This window comes from Zonotrichia leucophrys, chromosome 4A (genome assembly GCF_028769735.1).
Source record: "Zonotrichia leucophrys gambelii isolate GWCS_2022_RI chromosome 4A, RI_Zleu_2.0, whole genome shotgun sequence".
Lineage (NCBI taxonomy): Eukaryota > Metazoa > Chordata > Aves > Passeriformes > Passerellidae > Zonotrichia > Zonotrichia leucophrys.
This window is the reverse complement of record NC_088174.1, coordinates 4544371-4564291: the sequence shown is the minus strand read 5'-3', so window position 1 is coordinate 4564291 and position 19921 is coordinate 4544371. Positions and strand designations below refer to the sequence as shown.

Below are 19921 nucleotides of genomic sequence, written 5' to 3'. Positions count from 1 at the left end.
CCCAGTGGGACCCCATGGCTCATCCCAGTGGAACTCCACGGCTCATCCCAGTGGAACTCCACGGCTCATCCTGTTAAAAATACGTTAGAAACTGTTGTAAAATAGTTGATAGATTGTTAAGCATGTACTGTTAGTTTGGTTATTATATTGTAAAAGGGGTTAAAAGGGGAGTTATAAGGTGTACCATAACACACCTTAGGAAAGTGCACCACCCCCAAGTGAAATGAACCAGCCTGGACAGAGCTGTAAAGGCCAATCGAGTGCCTTAAACCTTCGTGCAAATGAAGGATCCAAAAAGAAACCAATCCAAAGGGACAAAAAACAGGATAAAACGGGGCTTCTGACCCACTGAGTATGTGCCGTTTTCCACCTGGTACATCGCTACATCGCTGCTGAGGAGCCCCAGCGCCGGCGCTGCAGCATCCTCGGCGGGAACGCTCCTGCTCGGCCCAGGCCCCCTTGCTTTAGGCCTTTCTTTTATTATAATAAATGCTGAAATTACTTTAGCCCCGGGAGCCTGCTCTCGCTTTTAACAATCGCACTGGGACCCCACAGCACATTCCACCGGCTCATCCCACCGGGACAGTGTCACCCTCCCTGCTCAGTTCCCACACCTCACACCTCCTGGACCCCTATTTCATCCTGCCGTGTTCCGGTGGCTCACGCTGTAGGGCTCACCGCCTCTGGGCTGTCCCAGGAGCATGGCTGGGATGGGGAGCCCAGTGCCCAGCCCGCCCGGATCCCTGGCAGCATCACGGGGAGGCACCGAGGCAGTCGGAGGGGTTGGCTGCAGGAGGGAGTCAGAGCGGGGCTTGGTATGAGTGACAGTACGGCCGGTGTCCGCGGGGGCTGCCGGTGGTGCGGTGATGGCCGCACCGGGGGTGTTGGTGGCCGGGGCCTGGGGGTGCCCTGGTACGGGGGCAGGGGGTGGTGTCACGTGATTCTCTCCGGACAAGGCACCGGCGCGGCGCCTCCGCCGGGGGGCGCGCGCGCGCCGCTCGGGCTGCCCCGTCCCTCTTCGACACTTTCCGTCTTCGCTCGGAGCGGGCTCGGGCCACCCCATCACTGCTCGGGACTCTCCTGCGGCGCTCAGCGCTTTTTTTGTCCTCCCTCGTCCCCGCTTCGGGGACGCTCGGCTCTCTCCGTTCACTCTCGGATCTCTCCGGCTGAGCTCGGTACTCTTCGTCTGTCCTCGGTCCAGTCACAGCAGTACTCGGGTCTCTCCGTCAATTTTCGTCAGTCTTCGGCAACACTCGGGCCTCTTCGCCAACGCTCGGGATTTTCCGTGCTCCTTCGGCCCGGCTTCGGCGGCGCCCACCTGCCCCGGCGCAGCGCGCAGCGCGCAGGCGCGGGCGGCCCCGGCGGCCCTTGTTGTGGCCCGGCCGCCCCCGCCCGGCCGGCCCGCCATGGCGGCCTTCGGCGTCCTCAGCTACGAGCACCGCCCGCTCAAGCGCCCGCGCCTCGGCCCGCCTGACGTGTACCCGCAGGACCCCAAGCAGAAGGAGGTGCGGGGGCCGGGCGGCCGTGTTGGGGGGACCCGGGGTGCAGGACCGCTGTGCCGGGGCCGGACCTGAGGGAGCGCCGGGTTAGCGGCGCGGGGCCGGGAGCTGGGCGAGGGGGCGCCGTCCCACCGGGACCCCGGGGTGGGAGGCGCCGGCCGGGCCGGGGGAGCCCCGGTGCCGTGTCCCGGCACTGCCCAGGGCGGTGCCTGGTAGCGAGGGCTGGCGGAGGTCGGGGGAGCAGCCGGGCCTCGCCTGGTTCAGCCCCCGCCGTGGGGACAGAGGCTGCGGCGGTGGGCGCGGAGGGGCCGGGCCGGGCCGTGCTGACCGTCCTTCCCCCGCAGGATGAGCTGACTGCGCTGAATGTCAAGCAAGGCTTCAATAACCAACCGGCGGTCTCTGGGGACGAGCACGGCAGTGCCAAAAATGTCAATTTCAACCCGGCGAAGGTGAGAGACGTCCCGACGGTCGAGGGCGGGTTTGGCAGGGCAGGCGGCTGGATCCTGCACAGTCCTGGGTCTCGTTCCTTCCGTGTGTCGAGAACTAGGAGATCTTCCCCTTTTGTGTGGGTGTTCTTAAGACTTGACCCTCCGTTTCTGTAGAATCCAAGTTCTGCATTCTTTTAGAAGTGTGTCCCACCTCTGAGAGAGCAGGTTCTTGTCTGGCTCAGTCCATCTTAGGGGCAGGTCTGTGTCTGCAGTATTGGTTAAGCCAGCATCTAGGACTCCTTAAATTCTGCTGTTAAAGCACAAGGCTGTGATAGTAGGAGAGAAAAACTCCTTATTGGCTTGGTTAAATTAAATTGGCATAGTAAAAGGAAAGTACAATTTCGTGAAACATCTGGAAGTTTAAAAATGGGAGTTATATAATAGGCTTCAACTCCATTTTCCAGTCTCTGAAGTCAAGATGTTGACTTCCTGGCAAAACAACTAGTAATGACCTGAGTTGGAAGGCAATCAATAAGCACAGGATATTTGTTTTCTTTGGCTGACTTTTGTCTGAAGAGATTTCTGTCTGGTTTGACAGGTATTTTTTAAAGGGTTATGTCCATCTCAACTTGAGTCCCTGCTTGATTATTGTATGAGTTGTCTAGACTCATTAATCTCTGCAAGTATAACAAAGGAGTTATTGGCAGTTACTTTGTGTTTCAAAAGTTGATACTGGTGAGACTTCTGGTAGTAGTGATAAATGAGTGATAAATTTTAAGCACACTGATCAGGTCTTTGACCTCTGAAATGTAATGAATCCTTTGTTTTCTTTCCTTCTCCTCCAGATCAGCTCCAATTTTAGCAGTATTATTGCAGAAAAGCTGCGGTGCAACACCCTGCCTGACACGGGCAGACGGAAACCCCAGGTCAATCAGAAGGATAATTTTTGGCTCGTGACAGCACGTTCCCAGAGTGCCATAAACAACTGGTTCACAGATCTGGCTGGAACTAAGCCCCTCACTCACCTTGCTAAGAAGGTATGTTACAGGAGAGGCAGCCTGGCAGGGCAGAGTTTAATCTGTGCTTGTTTCTCAAGGTTTTCTGAAGGCTTTTACTGTTTGCACAAGTCTATACAGCTTGTGAAGCTTTCAGCTTGCAGAGTGGATGTGGGATTTGTAGTGCCATGACTGTAGTCATCCACACTTTGAGATCTGGTCTCTAGGCTGTTATTTTGAGGTGTGTTCAGCTTTGTCTTTTGGCTTGTAGGACACAACTGATTTATTTTAAGGTTCAGTTGTTTTTCAGAAGAGCTGTCACTGTTGCCTTTGGTCTGTTGTTTAGATTAGGACATTTCTGTTGTGGAGGGTTTCTCAAGTTCTCAAAAGTCTTAGTGAGAATTACTGAAAATAATCACCTAGACTTCTGTTGCAGTGAGGTGTTTCTGCTTTTCAGCAGAGGGGAGTACCTGTGCTATCACTTGGTCTTGGCCAGGCTACAGTATTTCTATGCCCTGGAGTTTAGGAGTAGATATTCCCCTTATAGCTGTGAATTCTGTAGAGTATGAAAAAAGGTCTTACTCTGGCATTTTATCAGGCCTGATAGCAAGGGAGCTAGCTCTCTCTCCGGGGTAGCCTACAAAAAAGTGCTTGTGAGTCTGGTATGCACTGTGGAAAAGTCATAACTCCCAGTTGCAAAATGGTCTGAGTCATTCCTGGGGGGAAAATAAAGTAATCAGATTTTCCCAGTATCTGACTCTTTATAAACTTAGTCCTTCTTTGTGTTTTGACTGTCAGTTTCCTGAGGTCATGGTAAAAGCTTGAACCTTTCAAGGTTTTCCCCTGTTTTCCTACTATGATTTCCATCCATTTTTGTGAACTTGGATGTGAAAGAGTGACTGTCAGTAGCCAGGTAGTCTGACTTTGAGGCATCAGAGAGTAATTGGGAAGGATGTAGGAAACATAGCATAAATGAACATCAGTAATTCAGGGACTTGAATACACCTGCCAGATGGACCTGTTTCTTGTGAATTTTTTTCATTCCTCTGTGAAAACACACATACTTTCACTCTCCAGAGTATTGTGTGGAAATGAGCCCCACAGCTGTACTCTTCCCTGTGATGTGTTACTGTCTCCTGGTTTATAGTCCTGCAGCCTGATTATTTCACTGGTGTCCTCCTGTATTGTATCTTGAATTTTGAATCTTGGATTAATGAATTCCTTCCTGCTATGTACTCAGCTCCCTCAGTTTCTCTCAGTCTTCTGTTGAGTACTCATGATATTGTGAGACATCTGTAACCACTTGTTTTTTTATACAAAGTGAAGAGTCCTTCCTTCCCTCTGCATGGCAGATACTCTGTTACTGACTCAGTCTGTATCTTTCATAGCTCTTCATGTGCTCTCTGGAGGATAACCTCCAAGATGTTTGCACGATTCAGGGCATGGATTTACAGTGGTGTAATTCTGTCTTCTTTCAATTTGTTTTGTTTCTGTTTGTACTGAAATGCAGCTCTGGTACTGTTGCTTTCTGACCACAAGTGAATTTTGACAGCAGGCTTTTTTGAGGTAGAGGTACTGTGTTGCTCTGTTGCCTTTTTACCTTTTTCATACTTGCAGCAGGTATAGCTGCTTTAGCTGCTTCAGTTCTTATTCCAAGTGCTTTGTTCAGTTTTCCTTCTCCATTTCATTACAGGTGCCCATCTTTAGCAAGAAGGAAGAGGTTTTTGGTTATTTGGCCAAATACACTGTTCCAGTAATGAGAGCAGCGTGGCTCATCAAAATGACCTGTGCCTATTACGCTGCCATCACGGAAACGAAGGTGAAAAAGCGTCATGTCATTGATCCCTTCATTGGTAAGCACTCTGTGGGCAGCACTGCCTTTGGCCAGCACAGCTGTTTCCTTCTAAGCCTGCTCTTGCTTAGTAAGAGGTAGCCTGGAAATCCAAATAAACTTGTTTCCTGCTGATAAGTCCTTGGGTTCTGATGTGAGTAACTGAGTAACAGGGCCACCTATGAAAGTACACTGAAAAATAAGTCTTAGCAGCCATGGAAGCCTTACTTTTCTTTCTCCCTCTTAAGTTCTACTGAGCTCCTCTGCTGCCTTACCAGTTTTTTTTCTTCCATACAATGATTGTAGAGTTGTAATTTAGTGATGACTGATTAGCTACTTCCCAAGTGAGTATGTACCTTTCCCAGAAAATTTTGGTATGTTACTCCCTGTTTGTGTTCCCAATTTCATTAAACATTACTGGATCCAACATCTTTGCATCCTGTCCTGCTCCAGATTGCTGTGGTCTAGAAGAGTTCCCCTGACTGTGTTCTGGTTTTTTTGGCTTTCCACCTATGCAACATCCTGATTCTTTCCTGCTCCTCTTTGCCACAGTGCTCACTGCTAACCTCTTTTCTCCAGAATGGACACAGATCATCACCAAGTACCTGTCAGAGCAGCTGCAGAAAATTGCAGAGTTCTACAGACAGCTCCCAGGGCAAGGCTGTGGTTCACCATCAGGACCAATGCCCCAAGAGGTGGAACAGGCTTTGAAGCAGTGGGACTACAATGAGAAACTGGCTATGTTCATGTTCCAGGTGAGGGATGGTGGGAACTGCTGGGTTGGTGTGAGCAGAGGAGGGCAGGGGGAATGGATGCCACATGATTTATTTCTGCAAGATGCTCTCTTTCCTAGTGAATAGACCACTAGGACCGGATGCAGTTTTGAGCTCAGTAATAGGACAGGGGTAGCACAGAACTGTGAAAACTTCCAGAGTTACTTCCACTGTCGGAGTGCACACTGCTGCTGCTCAGCCTTACCTTAGTGGAGGTTACTTCAGCTTTCACCATTTGCTCTGCTTTTATCTGTGTGCAGGATGGCATGTTGGACCGGCACGAGTTCCTGACGTGGGTCCTGGAGTGCTTTGAGAAGATACGGTCAGGAGAGGATGAATTTCTAAAAATGCTCCTTCCTTTGCTGCTGCGGGTGAGAAATACACTCTCAGCTTGCTTTAGGAGGGTGCTCAATTCTGCTTTGGCCATCCCCTTCCTATTGCCTAAGGTGATAATGAGCTGTTTTGCACCAAGAACACCAGGGAGTGTCCCTGTGAGCATCCTTCTCAGCTCATGCAAGGATGTCTTTTTAGTGCTGCTCTTTTCCAGTTTTTATTCTCCTTTATCCTTTTTCCCTGCACTGGACTTGGTAATCCCTGCCCATGCCACAGCTGTGATAGTTCCACTGGCTGTGTACCAGTACATGGAAACTGCTTTTTTCTTTCTTTCTCTTGTAACAGATTCTGGAAAAATGTTTGAATCTCTGGGAAGGCTGGGTGTGGGTACATTTTTACACATTAAGTCATTGCCAGAGAACATTTCAAGGCTTTTTCTGATGCTTATTAGCCAGTGGGTGATCCGTGATGCTAAGGAGCTCTCTGTAAAAAGGAACTGCCTCTTCAAGGCAGTGTCACACAGTCTAGTACATTGGGAAGGTCGGGGTTTTTTCTTGTGTTCCTTGTGACCAGGATGTTTGCCCTTCCTTCATGTTCCCTGCAGTACTCTGGAGAGTTTGTGCAGTCTGCGTACCTGTCCAGACGTCTGGCCTACTTCTGCACCCGCAGGCTTGCCATGCAGCTGGATGGTGCTGGTGGGCACCCACCACACATCCTGTCTGCCCAGACAGGGAATGCTCTTCCTTCAACTCCCACCCCTCAGCCAGCTGCAGGGAATCCTCCTCCCAGCCCTTTCAGCGACTTACTGCTGTGCCCCCAGCACCGGCCGGTGGTGTATGGGCTCAGCTGCATCCTGCAGGTACGTTTCAGTGGTGGGGATCCTGGGGTCAGCAGGGACAGTTTGTGTGCCACCACAGAAAAGTCATTGCAGTCTGAGTCAGCAGCTTTGTAAGTACAGAAATATCAAACCATGATTATCTCTGCTGATGTGTTACAGAGCTTTTGTCAGACAGTGCTGTAGCAATGTCCTTGACTGACTTGCATAAGAAAAATGGTTTGGAATAGGGCCATTTGCTCTACTCACAGGTGCCCCACATGGCTGGGAAAGCTTTACAAAAGAAGGGATGAGAAAGAAAGAAAGGGCTATTTCCCATGTGTGTATCAATAACAGGTTTTCATCCAGGAGAGGAAATTATGCTAGAAATGAAAGTGCTTTGTAATTTTGTCAACTCTTAAAAACAAACATCCCCCTCATCAGAAAAACGTTCCCACAGAACAAAAAACCAAAAAAACCAGCCCACAACCAAACAGCACACACAAGAAACAGCCCCTCCCACTTTATGGAAGAATGTGGTGATTTAGGAGGGGTAGCAGGCTGTGAAAAGGAACTACTCTAAACTCATAATCTTTGTAGGTGGGATTGATTAAACATTACTTTGCAATAAAAGGGCAAAGTTGCCAAAGCCTTACTGATAGATGTTCAAAGAACTGGTGCTGTTGTGACACTGTGGGATTCAGTTCTCAATGTCCTTGTGTCAGAAAGAGGCAATTTCTGTTCAGTGTGTGCAGTCATTCATGATTGTGTTTTTCTCCTTCAAGAGGAGAGTGGCTAGGTGAGGTGGGTCCATGCAGGAGTGGAGATTGTTTCTTCCGGGGAGAAAAGACTTGTTAAAGCAGAGAAGGTTCCAGAGAGTGCAGAATGGAGCAGGGGTTGGAGAGGAAGAGAGCACAAAGCTTGGGAATCTGCTGCTCAAGAGAGGAACTTGAGAGGAAGGAGCCCTGGCAGGATCAAGAAGCAGCCAGCCAGCTCTTAGAGAAAAAGAGGAAAAGAAAAGTTCTGTAGTACAGTTGGCTAGAAGTAAGGACCTTTCTAGAAGCAAGGGCTAGAGAGCAATGCAGGTTATAAATAAACATTTTGCATTCTTATTAAGTCTTGTTTGCTTTCTGGTCAAGACGTTTAGAGGGTTGTGGGTTTTTTTCCTATTTTCTATGTGATAAAACATGTCTCTAATATAAAAATCCTGTATTTGGAGAGTTGCTTTAGGGAAAATAGATGAGCATATGTACCTCAAAGGTTTGTCTGATTTGGGAGTTCAGGCACAACCTGCTTAAAAAGTTGATGTTGGTAAATAATAGTCTGATCTTTAGTATGTCTCAGTGGAAACAGGTGCATTTCTAAGAATTTCCATAATTCTAAGAATGTGCATAATAAACCTTTGCCGAAATGTTCTCAAGATAAGCAGATTCTTTGGCTTGAGAGTCTAAAACAGCTTTGTGAGCCAGAAAATGTAGGGGAATATCATAGGAGTTGTTCAGTGAAGTTTTGTCTCTGTTTATTTGAGTGTACAAGCTCATAAAAGAATGAGAATGCATATACCATGGTATTATTACTATAATAATCAGACTTGTGATTATCAAACAAAATGGTTTCATTAATTTAGGTCTGTTACCTAATGTTTCTTCTCAGACTTTACACTTGATGACAGTTTTAAGTCACCAATGTAAATGCCCCTTCTGGACCATGAGGGTTGGATTGTGCATTGGGGGTGTGAGTTTGTAGGATCCAAAGGGTTTTTCAGAGCTTAAAATTAAACCAAACAAAACCAACCCACCCAGATAGTAAATATGCTGTATAGAGGATAATGAGTGCCTTGGTAATAGGATTAAGTAGTGGTTAGTTCTGTAGAAATGTAACTTAATTGTTTTGACCTTAATTTGCTCAGTGATATTGACTTTTCTGTCTGTTGCAGAGTATAATTCTGTGTTGCCCCAGTGCCCTTGTGTGGCATTATTCCTTGACTGATAGCAGGATAAAGACTGGCTCTCCATTGGACCACCTGCCTATAGCCCCATCCAACTTGCCCATGCCAGGGGGGAATTCAGCCTTCACACAGCAGGTGAGCTTCAGAAAAGGGAGCTCTTGTGGTTTGGATAACAGCTGCATCTTAGCTCTTTCAGAATTTCCTTTTCATGTTGTGTGATAAGCAGATCTGGAGGTGCTGTCTCAATCCCTAGGAATTAAGTGCTCTCATTCTGCTGTAAGCCAGATAGTGATGTCCTTGGAAGATGAGCAGAATCTAACCTTAAGTGGAATTGCTGTCAGTCCCTTTGTTTTCTAATAATTTTGTTCACATGACTTCTAAGGCATCTTTTGTGTGTTTACCCAAGTCCATTGTTTCTAGGTTCGGGCGAAGCTGCGCGAGATTGAGCAGCAGATAAAGGAGCGTGGCCAGGCTGTGGAGGTTCGCTGGTCATTTGACAAGTGCCAGGAAACCACAGCAGGTAACTTGGTGTAGGTTAAAGTTTGTTTCCCCCTGATCCATGTGCTATTCTGACAAAACTCCTGTCTGGCTATTCTTCTTGGTTTTTTTCCTATTTACTATTGCTTGTATTTACTGTCAGCAGTAAGACATGGCTCTTCTTCTTTCTAGAGCAAAATCTTATAAGGGTACATTTCTCCAGGTATAGGGGGAGTTTCTGTTATTAGGAGCTGGAAATATTTACCAGGGAATAAATACATCTTGTCAGTGTGCCATGCTCTGATCTGCCCAAAATCTGCTGTTGGCCACAGTGAGAGTCAGGACATTAAGCTGGATGGACCCCTGCCTGACTGGTACAGCTTTCCTTGGGTAGTGAGCCCAAGCAATGAGCTCACAGAAACTTCTTATAGAATTGTAGAATGGTCTGGGTTGGAAGGGACCTTAAAAATCAAGTGGTCTCAATTCTCCTGCCATGGGCAGGGACATCTTCCCTTAGATCTGGTTGCTCAGGACCAATCCAGCCTGGCCTTGAACACCTCCAGGAATGGAGCATCCACAACTCTTTGGGCAACCTGTGCCACAGCCTCACAGGGAAGAATTTCTTCTTAACATCTAGTCTGAGTCTATCCTCTTTCAGTGTAAAATCATTCCCCTTTATCCTGCCCTTGTGAAAAGTTTCTCTCAAGATTTCTTGTAAGTCCACCTTAGTGTGATAGGTGACAGTCAGGTCACCCTAGAGCCTTTTCTTGAGGCTGAGCAATCCCAGTTCTCTCAGCCTTTCCTCCTAGGAGAGGTGTTCCATCCTTTAATCAACTTGGTGGCCTCCTCTGGACTCGCTCCAGCAGCTCCATGTCCTTGCTGTGCTGGGGAGCCCAGAGCTGGAGGCAGCACTGCAGGTGGGGTCTGGCCAGAGTGGAGCAGAGGGGCAGAATCCCCTCCCCTGACCTGCTGGTCCTGCTGCTGTTTGGGCAGCCCAGGACACTCCTGGCTTTCTGGGCTGAGAGTGCACATGGCTGGGTCCTGTCCAGCCTCTCATCCCCCTGCATCCCTGAGTCCTCCTCTGCAGGGCTGCTCTCCATCTGTCCATCCCCATCCTGGATCAGTACTGGGGTTGCTCTGCCCCAGGTACAGCCTTTGTACTTGGCCTTGTTGAACCCCACGGGATTCCCAGGTGCCACTGCTGAAGCTTGTCCAGGTCCCTGTGGATGTCACCCATCCTTCAGGACTATCAACCAAACCACTCAGCTTGTGTCATCTACACACTTGCTGTGGGTGCACTTGATCTGTGTCTGTGTCACCACTCATCACTGATGTCCATTGGGACTCTGAGCCTTTGGTCACTATGATCTGGATGTGACTGTCCCACCAGTTTCTCATACACTGAACAGTCCAGCATGCTGCTGCTGTGTAGGTCCTCCCATTGTCAGAATAAAACAGTATTTTGGTGGCAGCACCAGCCATGGAGCCATGTATTAACAGACTGGACCCATCTGTTTCTTCCAATGTCATTGCCTGTGAGTGGAAGGATAGAAGAGAAAATAATCTCTGCTCCAGAATCCCTTTCTAACGGTCTGTCCCAAGGTCCTGAAGTCCCTTTTGATTGTTTTTGGACTACACTTGTGACTTAATCTTCTTCTGTGGGGGAGACCAGTAAAGTCTGAGGGCTGACCAGGCTAGGAAGTTTCATGATTTCATGTCCTTAACCTGGGCGCCAGGAATGCATCAGGCTTCCCTTAGAGAAGGGTCCATCTGGCATTTGGATAAAGGGTCCAAGTCCTCTCTTCCACTTAAAAGAGAATCACCTATAACTACAACCCATCTTCCTTGTGGAACTGGTCTTGGTATGAGGTGTAGGCCTTTCTGACCTTAGCTGACCTTGGCAACACATCTGCTGTTGCTCTAGTCTGTTGTACCAGGTGCCAAATACACATTTTTCTTCTCTGTTCTCTTCTAGGTTTCACAATTGGCCGTGTCTTGCATACCTTAGAAGTTCTGGACAGCCACAGCTTTGAAAGATCTGACTTCAGCAACTCTTTGGATTCCTTGTATAACAGGATATTTGGGCTGGGCCCAACCAAAGACAGTCATGAGGTGCTCTGGGACTTGGCTGCTGGGCCCTGGTCTTGGATGTGGCTGTGTTCTTGTTTATAACCACTGTTATTGTCCTGTGTCTGCAGAGAGCTGACTAGGTAGTGGCCTTTGGCCAAGAGACATGATCTCCATTGAAAAGGATTGCATGCAGCTCTGTTAGGGAGGTACTAAAATGAGAAGGGGGGGGGGTCTGTGCTCTAGAAAGTCCAACAAATAGATGTAAGCTTGAGAGAATTCACTGATGAAGGTCAGTCTGCATACCAGATTGGTGCTAAGGACTTGTTATGTCAGTACTGGCCTGGTCACATTTTAGGCTGGCTGCTGATTCCTGGGAGCTCCCAGTTCAGGTTCCTCTGAGCCTGGGAGCTGATGTATTTATGATGTGTAGGACCATGCTGCATCCACTACTGCAGTGATTCCTGAAGAGGGCAGGGCTGGCTGTTCATATACTTTGTATGAGGGTGTTGAGAAGTTGTGTTTTACTCAGTGCTGTGATTAGAGAGATGATTTTCTGACAAATCTCCAGAATCAGTCTGGAGATTTGTCAGGGGCTGTGGACCTCACATTGCAGAATGCAGTCAAAAGAGGAGGGCTCTAGCTTGACATGTGTCCTTCCTGTTAGGAGGAGGGGAATGTAGCAGTGTTCAGTCCCTGTTGTGTGGGGAGCAGACCCACTGTTATATCTGCTCCCCTCTGCTGCTTGGCTCAGGTTCTCACTGCAGTGCTTCCACCCCCCAGATCTCCCCAGATGATGATGCAGTGGTGGCCTTGCTGTGTGAGTGGGCTGTCAGCTACAAACGCTCGGGGCGCCACAGGGCCATGGTCGTGGCCAAGCTCCTGGAGAAGCGTCAAGCAGAGATCGAGGCTGAGGTAGGTCCTTATTCCTGGAAGGCTGGAAGCAGTAAAGGAGAGCTGAAATTACCTAATTCCTGTTACACTGACAGGCAAAGGCTGATCTGCACAGTGCTTCTTGTCACTGGTGCTGCTAATTATGGCATTTGCTCCATCTGACCAATGTAGGTCATAAATGAGCCTGTGGGATGGTGCATATCCCATTTCTGGGATAGATTTGAGGACAGCTGATTGCAGTGCAAAAGCACTGACATACTTGGAGACTGTGCAGTAGCTTACAGAAACCTGTGTGGTGACTTGCTTATAAGAGCAAGATAGAAATATTCTCTTCAAGGCTTCTTCTTTGAGATATGTGGATGGGAAGTTTCTCCTCTGTGTCAGCAGTTGGTACTTTTTTCTGTTTCTACAGAGATGTGGGGACTCTGAAGTCGTGGATGAGAAGGGCTCCATCTCCTCGGGCTCTCTGTCAGCAGCCAGTGCTCCTGTCTTTCAGGATGTCCTTATGCAGTTCCTTGACACTCAAGCTCCTATGCTAAGTATGTAATAAGAAATTGTGGTCTCACAGTTTATAGCTTTCCCTCTCTTAAAAACTTTGAATTTGTGTGCAGTTCTCTTGTGTGTAGGTATGGGGTGTCTCTAAATTCTCTATCTGGCTTCCTTACAATTCAGAGCTTATCTTGGTGAGGGAGGAAAAGCAACTTGCAAGGCCAGATGACAAAAAGATGGTACAGAGGCATTTCTGTTAACAGAGCATTGGCCAAGGATAAATGAGTTTAATCAGGAATTACTTCAGGCTGAGAACTAAAGGGAGATTTTGAACTGGTGACAAAGCTCTGGCTCTGATGGGAAGTGCTGCAAACAGGTTAAGTGGGATAGGATAACAGGTCTGAATGATGAAGGCAACTGTTGGTACACCCAGGAATAGCACTTAAGTCCAGTGGCTCTGGGCTATGACATTGGAGAGCTTTTGGCTTACTTAATTGCTAATTTTTGAAACTGGACTTTCTGCTTTTAGTCCCTGCTGTAATCTCAGAACTGTGTATCAGTCACTGTGTTGACATCTCAGGAAATGCTTTCCCTTGCCCTCGGTTAGATGGCTGATGTTGCTTACAGTGGTGCAGAATTACTCTGATAGTCCTGACTGTCTGTGTTGTCCTTTCAGCTGATCCTGGGAAGGAAAACGAGAAGGTGGAGTTCTTTAATCTGGTGCTGCTGTTCTGTGAGCTGATCCGACATGATGTCTTCTCCCACAACATCTACATGTGCACGCTCATCTCCCGGGGTGATCTCGCCATGGACTCTCATGGGCCTCGCCCTCCCTCACCCTTTGATGACCCTGCTGAGGAACATGACAGGAAAGAGACAGAGGGGAGCAGTGGCATCAAGCTGGAGGTGAGAGCATGAGCACCAGGGCCATCCTGTACATCTGTGTTGTGCTTGCCTGTTTTTACCAGCTTTGCAGCCTCTTTGCTGTTGCCTGCTGGAGAGTGTGCCACTGACTCCTGCTCTTCCTTCCCTCAACTTATTTCCTTAGCATTTCAATTAAAAATTATGTTCTAAGTGTCTGGAAAGGACCTGCATATTGTAGAAGGGTAGATAGGAGAATCTTGCATGGCTTGATACAGAGCAGCATATTATGAGGTGTATCAGGCTCCAGCTTGCCAGGCACCATGGGTGTGGTGGCATACTGCTGTCACTGTCCAACATGAACATCAATGTAGTCAACAAATATTCTCTTGTTCCCTGATGCATCACTGAGATGTAAAACTGCTCTGTCTGTTCCCAGGACACAGGTCTTTCAGAGCCCATGGACATTGACCACAACCCCAGCATGCTCTTTGATGACATGGAAAAGACAGACTTTTCGGTACGTTCAGCATTTCCTGTTACTCAGTAAGTAAAGTCAGCGTGTGGTAGTGAGCCCAGGAGCAGCATGTGCCTTGCTTTGTGTGTCTGCTGGAAGTGGCTGGGTTGTAAGGCAGTTCACATTGCAAAAGGCCCATATCACCTATTTATGTGGGTTGGTGTTCATCAGGGCAGAGTGAGTCCCAGTTGTTCCTGGAGCCTCTTATGCTCTGGCTACTGCCAGCCCAGTGTTTGGGCAGGGTAGGAAGTGGGCTGCTTGAAAGTGGATGGGAAATAAATGGCCATGATGGCATCAGATCAGGAGTGTGACCAGTTGCAGAGGTTTTCTTGATCCTGAAAGAAGGCACTACTCTGCTTTCATCCTACTGTGTGACCTTCATTACTACTTCAGGGTTACAGTTCTTCATATCTGTGGGCATGGTTCATGGTAGCAGAACACTTTGAAGCACTTAGCAGTAAAATTAACTTGTGGTGCTTGAAAAATTCCTGAGTACCTACAGTCATCTCTGACCTTTCAAGGTACATGTCAGCCAGGTGTGATGTAAAGTTACATGCTTTCCCAGAATCTCACTTCTGTGGAAGGGGCTGTTCCAAAACTCTAAGCTACGAATTTATTACTCCTATTGTGTTATTTCCTGTTGTGTTTAACCTAATATACAACATGGACCAGAAGCAAAAATAGGAGTAGTCTCTTGGCACATTACCTTGGTTTTTGCTTTAAGAACTGGCTGGTTTTCCAGCCCTTCCTTTTCCTACTCCTTTTTAGGCCTGAGCAGAAGTACATTCCTTCAGCAATCTTTACTGTTGCATGACCATGTTTCCTAACTACATGTTCTTGCTCTTATGTCTCCCCAGATGTTTTCTCCACCAATGCATTGTGAATCTAAAGCCAGCCCTTCCCCTGAAAAGCCAGATCCTGAAAAGGAAGGAAAGACTCTGCTGAAGGATAAGTCTGTGGAAGGAATGCTAGCATCCCTGTATGACCAGCCTCGGCACATCCAGTATGCAACACACTTCCCTATTCCTCAGGTACAGCACCTGCTCCCAACTGCTGCCCTGCTCTTGCCCTTGTCATGAGGCTGCTGTCTCTCCCTGCTGTGCCTGGCTAAGGAGCAATCCTGCTTTTCTGGATGGCTCCTTGCTTACTCCCAGAGAAACTTCTGAGATGAAGGTTTTCTTTTTCTTTCAGAGATGTGAAACAAGATTAAAGCATTCAGCCATGTAGTTGCTAATGCAGTTGTCTCTTTTGGTTCCCCAGGAGGAGTCATGCAGTCATGAGTGTAACCAAAGGCTGGTGGTTCTTTTTGGGGTTGGAAAACAACGGGACGACGCTCGCCATACCATCAAGAAAATAACCAAAGACATTCTGAAAGTCTTAAACAGAAAGAGCACTGCAGAGACAGGTTAGTAGAGCTGGAGACACTCCTTTTTGAAGTAAGAGCATCTTTCCAGTTGGCTGATTCCCTTGTCTGGAGTCTCACAGTGAAAGGATTTTACTCAATCTACAGTGTCTGGTAAGAGGTACTAGTGAATGAGTCTGGAATGGTGCTCTGTTTTCAAACATGCTAACCAGCAAGTAAGACAATTGGTTTCCTGCTGGTAATATGTTTAATTAACTTGTCTTCAGAAGAGAATTGAGTCATACAGTGTTCAGAGTGAGACCCTGGCCAAAACTTTGGCTTTCCATATTTTATTTTATTTATTCTTTCATTCGGATCCTTGCAGAAGAAGGAGAAAATACTTTGCCAATGCATATTTGGCAAAGACTTCAGTAAATGTATCATTCTGTTACACTTTAGGCATGTGCTAAATGTGTAGGATAGAAAATTTGGATAGCTGGGTCAAAATCAACAGAAAGCATCTGATGTTCAATAGCTGAGAAACTGGCTACAGTTTTTCTTTCTTAGTCTGATGCCTTAAAGGCAACTTAAAATGTGGTGAAAATATGATGCTTTAAAATGTGGAGTGCTCTGACAAAGAAACTTTTGTGGCTGAGCATCTCCAGTCCAGAATGCCTGTTCTCATCAGAGAATGGGTGTATTTCCAAATCAAGGCAGAAGGATACTCCAAGGAGTACTTCCATTTGGGATAAACTTGGTGTATGCCCTACTGCCATTCTTAGGTTAGGGATTCCTTAACTTCTTTTTTTTTTTTTTTAATTAAAGATAGTCCTTAATCAACCTAAGGTCTAGGACTCAGGCCTTCTGCCTATGCTTCATGACAGGGACTGAACTTGCTGGGGAACTGTCAGAAGCTTATGGCTGATGTTTTAATTTTCTGGTGAGGAAAGCAGCCTAATACTGTTTTCTGATGTTATTAACTTTGGTAGGTGGGGAGGAAGGCCAGAAGAGGAAAAAGAGCAAGCCAGAAGCATTCCCAACAGCTGAAGATATCTTTGCAAAGTTCCAGCACCTTTCTCACTTTGATCAGCACCAAGTCACATCTCAGGTATGAAAATTTGAATACTGCTGTCCTTCTTGGGCCCTGACTGAATCTCTTTGTATTACTGAGAGCAGCTTCCTGGAAGGAGATGAGCCTGCCGAGGGACTCAGTGTTGTCTTGTATTTGCAGGTATCTCGTAACGTCTTGGAACAGATCACCAGCTTTGCTTTGGGAATGTCCTACCACCTGCCTCTGGTGCAGCATGTGCAGTTCATATTTGACTTGATGGAGTATTCACTCAATATCAGTGGTCTGATCGACTTTGCCATCCAGGTAAGGGCAGTGTGCTCAGGTGCTCCCTGGGGAGGGGTTTGCCCACCTGAGAGGCAGCAGATCTGTGCTGTGATAGTTGGCCTGCTCTGGTCATCCCTGGGGACCCTCTGACCTGTGTCATGGAGGTGGTCAGATTATATGGCCATTGTGATGCTTCTGGGCTGCAGCTGTCAGGAAAAGGTTGTCTGTGGCAGATAGTCTTGCATGTTCTGTTCTGAGGATTATTCTTCCAAAGGCTTTGGGCTTGTTTCCAAAGGACTTGCATCTCTGTCCCTGGTTGCAGCAGGGCCTTGTTCTGAGTGAGAAGGGGATTGTCAGTCCCTGGCACCTTGCCTGCCTTGCTCCCCTGGAAAGATCCTTGGCACATGGCAGCTCAAGCTGCCTTCTGGATCCTGCTAAAATCCTGTTGCTGTTTCTGCAGCCTGTACCAGGTGTCTCTTGAAGCCTAGCTGATGGAATTGTGGCTGTTAGCCTGGAAAAGATCAGAGTGAAACTTAATGCAGAATAGAACTACCAAACAAGCTGCTTAAAACTGCCTGTGGCCATATCACAATTACCCTCTGATACCCAAGCCCTGACAGCCCCTTGTACTGCCTGAGACATTTTGCCAGCTGTTCTGGGGCGCATCCCTAAGCAGAAAGTGCCTGGCAGTGCCTTTCCTGGCAGATCCTATAGGCTGTGGGTTTGGTGTGCCTCCTCCCTTTCTGACCATACCTTACCCCTGTGGCTGTTGAAGGGTTTTTCTGTCATTGGGTGCAGTTGCTGAATGAACTGAGCGTGGTGGAGGCAGAACTGCTGTTGAAATCCTCCGACCTTGTTGGCAGCTATACCACCAGCTTGTGCCTGTGCATCGTGGCTGTGCTGCGGCACTACCACTCCTGCCTTATCCTGAACCAGGACCAGATGGCTCAGGTCTTCGAAGGGTAAGGGCCTCTCCCCTCTCTGTGTAAGGAAGTACATGTGCTGGGGGTTCATAAGGGCCTGGACATCTATGTCCTTCCTAAAAAGCAGCTATTTGGTGCCCGAGGGTTCAGCTCACTGTGTTTTGTCTCTCTGCAGTCTCTGTGGGGTGGTGAAACACGGCATGAACCGCTCGGACGGCTCCTCAGCAGAGCGCTGTATCCTGGCCTATCTCTACGACCTCTATACCTCCTGCAGTCACCTCAAAAGTAAATTTGGGGAGCTCTTTAGGTGAGTCTGATGCAGCTGAGGTGCAGTGGGTACTGCCCACTATAGCACCTTGACTTAAACTTTGCTTTTGATCTTGTTTGATGGGATTGCTCCTGAGAAATTCCTTGTTTGGAAAGGAATGGAGAACATTAAGAGCATCATTAGGTCCCTATCTATGTCATGGGACAACTGTCCCTTGCGGTTTGGGGCAGCAAACTCTAAAAAGTGTGTAGTGGATTTAGACCCAAAGGAGGGTGAGTGGATAAATTCACCAGAGGTTTCAAATGATTTATGAGAAACTGAGTGTCCTCCATACAGAGGAGGAATACTGATAGAAATTTTGTAAAGTTCTAGTTGATGTGGAAAATAAACTGAATGTTCACCATGTCTTAGAATGCAAGCACGGAATGAATAGAAAATAAAAAATATATTGATCTTTATTGGTACACAGTGATCTTGAGTTTCAACATGTTCTTTCCCAAAGAGGGTTTGCCTTTGCTCACCAGAATTCAGTGGCCACGTAGCTTTTTGTGTTCCTAATTGGTTTTCTTTCCTTTTTAGTGACTTCTGCTCCAAGGTGAAGAACACAATCTATTGCAATGTTGAGCCATCTGACTCCAACATGCTATGGGAACCAGAGTTCATGATTGACACTATTGAGAATCCATCTGCACATAACTTTACATACACTAACCTGGGCAAGAGCCTCAATGAGAACCCAGCCAATCGCTACAGTTTTGTCTGTAATGCACTGATGCACGTGTGTGTGGGACACCACGATCCTGACAGGTGAGAGGCAGAGCTTTCATGGTTCTACTGAGAAAATAAATTCTTTACGTGGGGATAAGGAAACCAGTGGCCATATCTTGGCTCTCTTGGGATGTGAAGAAGAAGGAGCCAAGGCTGGGGTCCCTTAGAAAATCACTGATCTGATGGCATGCATGAGTAGCAAAGCTGACCCTCTGCTTTTTTCATTATTTATTTAACAGGGTGAACGACATTGCTATCCTGTGTGCTGAGCTAACTGGCTACTGCAAGTCTCTAAGTGCCGAGTGGCTGGGTGTGCTCAAAGCTTTGTGCTGTTCCTCCAATAATGGGACCTGTGGCTTCAATGATCTCCTCTGCAATGTTGATGCAAGTGCAAACATTCAAAAGGGGAAAAGGAATTGAAGCAGGAGTGGAGGGATCCCTTGGGAGAAGGCAAAAGTGAACAAGGGATGGAGGCTTTGTCTTCTGAGGGCAGGGAAAAGGCTTTGAATACCAGGGGCTGCTGTTGGTGTTTGTTGCAGCCTGGGCAGACCATGGACGTTGACCAGGGGTTATGGGCCCTTCTGCCACTCAGCTCCTAGGAATTGCTGACAGAGGGAATGAGGTAGAGGCTGTTAGGATCACTGGCTGATCTCCTCTCTTTCAGGTCAGTGACTTGTCTTTCCATGATTCCTTGGCCACCTTTGTTGCCATTCTCATTGCCCGGCAGTGCCTGCTGCTGGAGGACCTGATTCGCTGTGCTGCTATCCCCTCACTCCTCAATGCTGGTAAGTGCATCCCTGCACAAACCTGTCTGACTCTCAGTCCTGGCCCAAAGGCCTGTGCTTAATGCATACTTGGTGAGCTCTGTAGTTGTGAAACATTCCTCTAATACTTCTTCTATACTTAATAACTGAATGTGGTGCTTTAGAGAAATTTGGGGCTTTTGATTTCTATCAAAAACTGGTTGTGCTAAGGTTTTTCACTGCCCTGCTCTCTCGAGTTTGTGTACAAGCTGAAGTAAACATGGGGAGCTGTTATCAGCCTCACTGTGTGACCATTGTACTCAGCTCTGGACTCCAGCAGTATGCCTCCCCCTGATAATAATGTTCTGCTTAGCATTTTGGCTAGAGCAGCCAGCTGGGTTTACAGCACCTGTGCCACTGCCTTATTCTGCCACCAGCCTTCCTATCTCTGCTCTGGGGATTGCAGCATCCAGACTCCTGACAGGGTGAAGTTGGAAACATGGAGCAAGCAGAAAGCAGTGCATGTCACTGGGGATAATACTGAAGGATTTGCTTGCTTGCATGTTAATTGCTGCACATGCTCCATATTTGTAAATACAATTAGGCCTGCTGCAG

General features: G+C 47.6%; 1 protein-coding gene across 3 annotated transcripts in view; it reads left to right on the top strand.

Annotated features, from left to right (window-relative positions):
• The first annotated feature begins 1365 nt into the window (after positions 1-1365).
• Positions 1366-19921, top strand: part of MED12 (mediator complex subunit 12) — a 34878-nt gene continuing 16322 nt past the window's right edge. For all 3 annotated transcript variants that reach the window (XM_064713184.1, XM_064713183.1, XM_064713182.1), the window contains exons 1-23: positions 1366-1505; positions 1844-1948; positions 2773-2964; positions 4616-4775; positions 5333-5508; positions 5787-5897; positions 6464-6718; positions 8610-8756; positions 9042-9141; positions 11074-11210; positions 11949-12080; positions 12472-12598; positions 13225-13454; positions 13849-13929; positions 14784-14957; positions 15187-15331; positions 16258-16376; positions 16500-16643; positions 17403-17566; positions 17703-17834; positions 18375-18602; positions 18803-18947; positions 19228-19348. In XM_064713184.1, coding sequence (XP_064569254.1) covers positions 1407-1505; positions 1844-1948; positions 2773-2964; positions 4616-4775; positions 5333-5508; positions 5787-5897; positions 6464-6718; positions 8610-8756; positions 9042-9141; positions 11074-11210; positions 11949-12080; positions 12472-12598; positions 13225-13454; positions 13849-13929; positions 14784-14957; positions 15187-15331; positions 16258-16376; positions 16500-16643; positions 17403-17566; positions 17703-17834; positions 18375-18602; positions 18803-18947; positions 19228-19348 — 3424 coding nt within the window. In that variant the 5' untranslated portion in view covers positions 1366-1406. The remainder of the gene's footprint in view (positions 1506-1843; positions 1949-2772; positions 2965-4615; positions 4776-5332; positions 5509-5786; positions 5898-6463; positions 6719-8609; positions 8757-9041; positions 9142-11073; positions 11211-11948; positions 12081-12471; positions 12599-13224; positions 13455-13848; positions 13930-14783; positions 14958-15186; positions 15332-16257; positions 16377-16499; positions 16644-17402; positions 17567-17702; positions 17835-18374; positions 18603-18802; positions 18948-19227; positions 19349-19921) is intronic.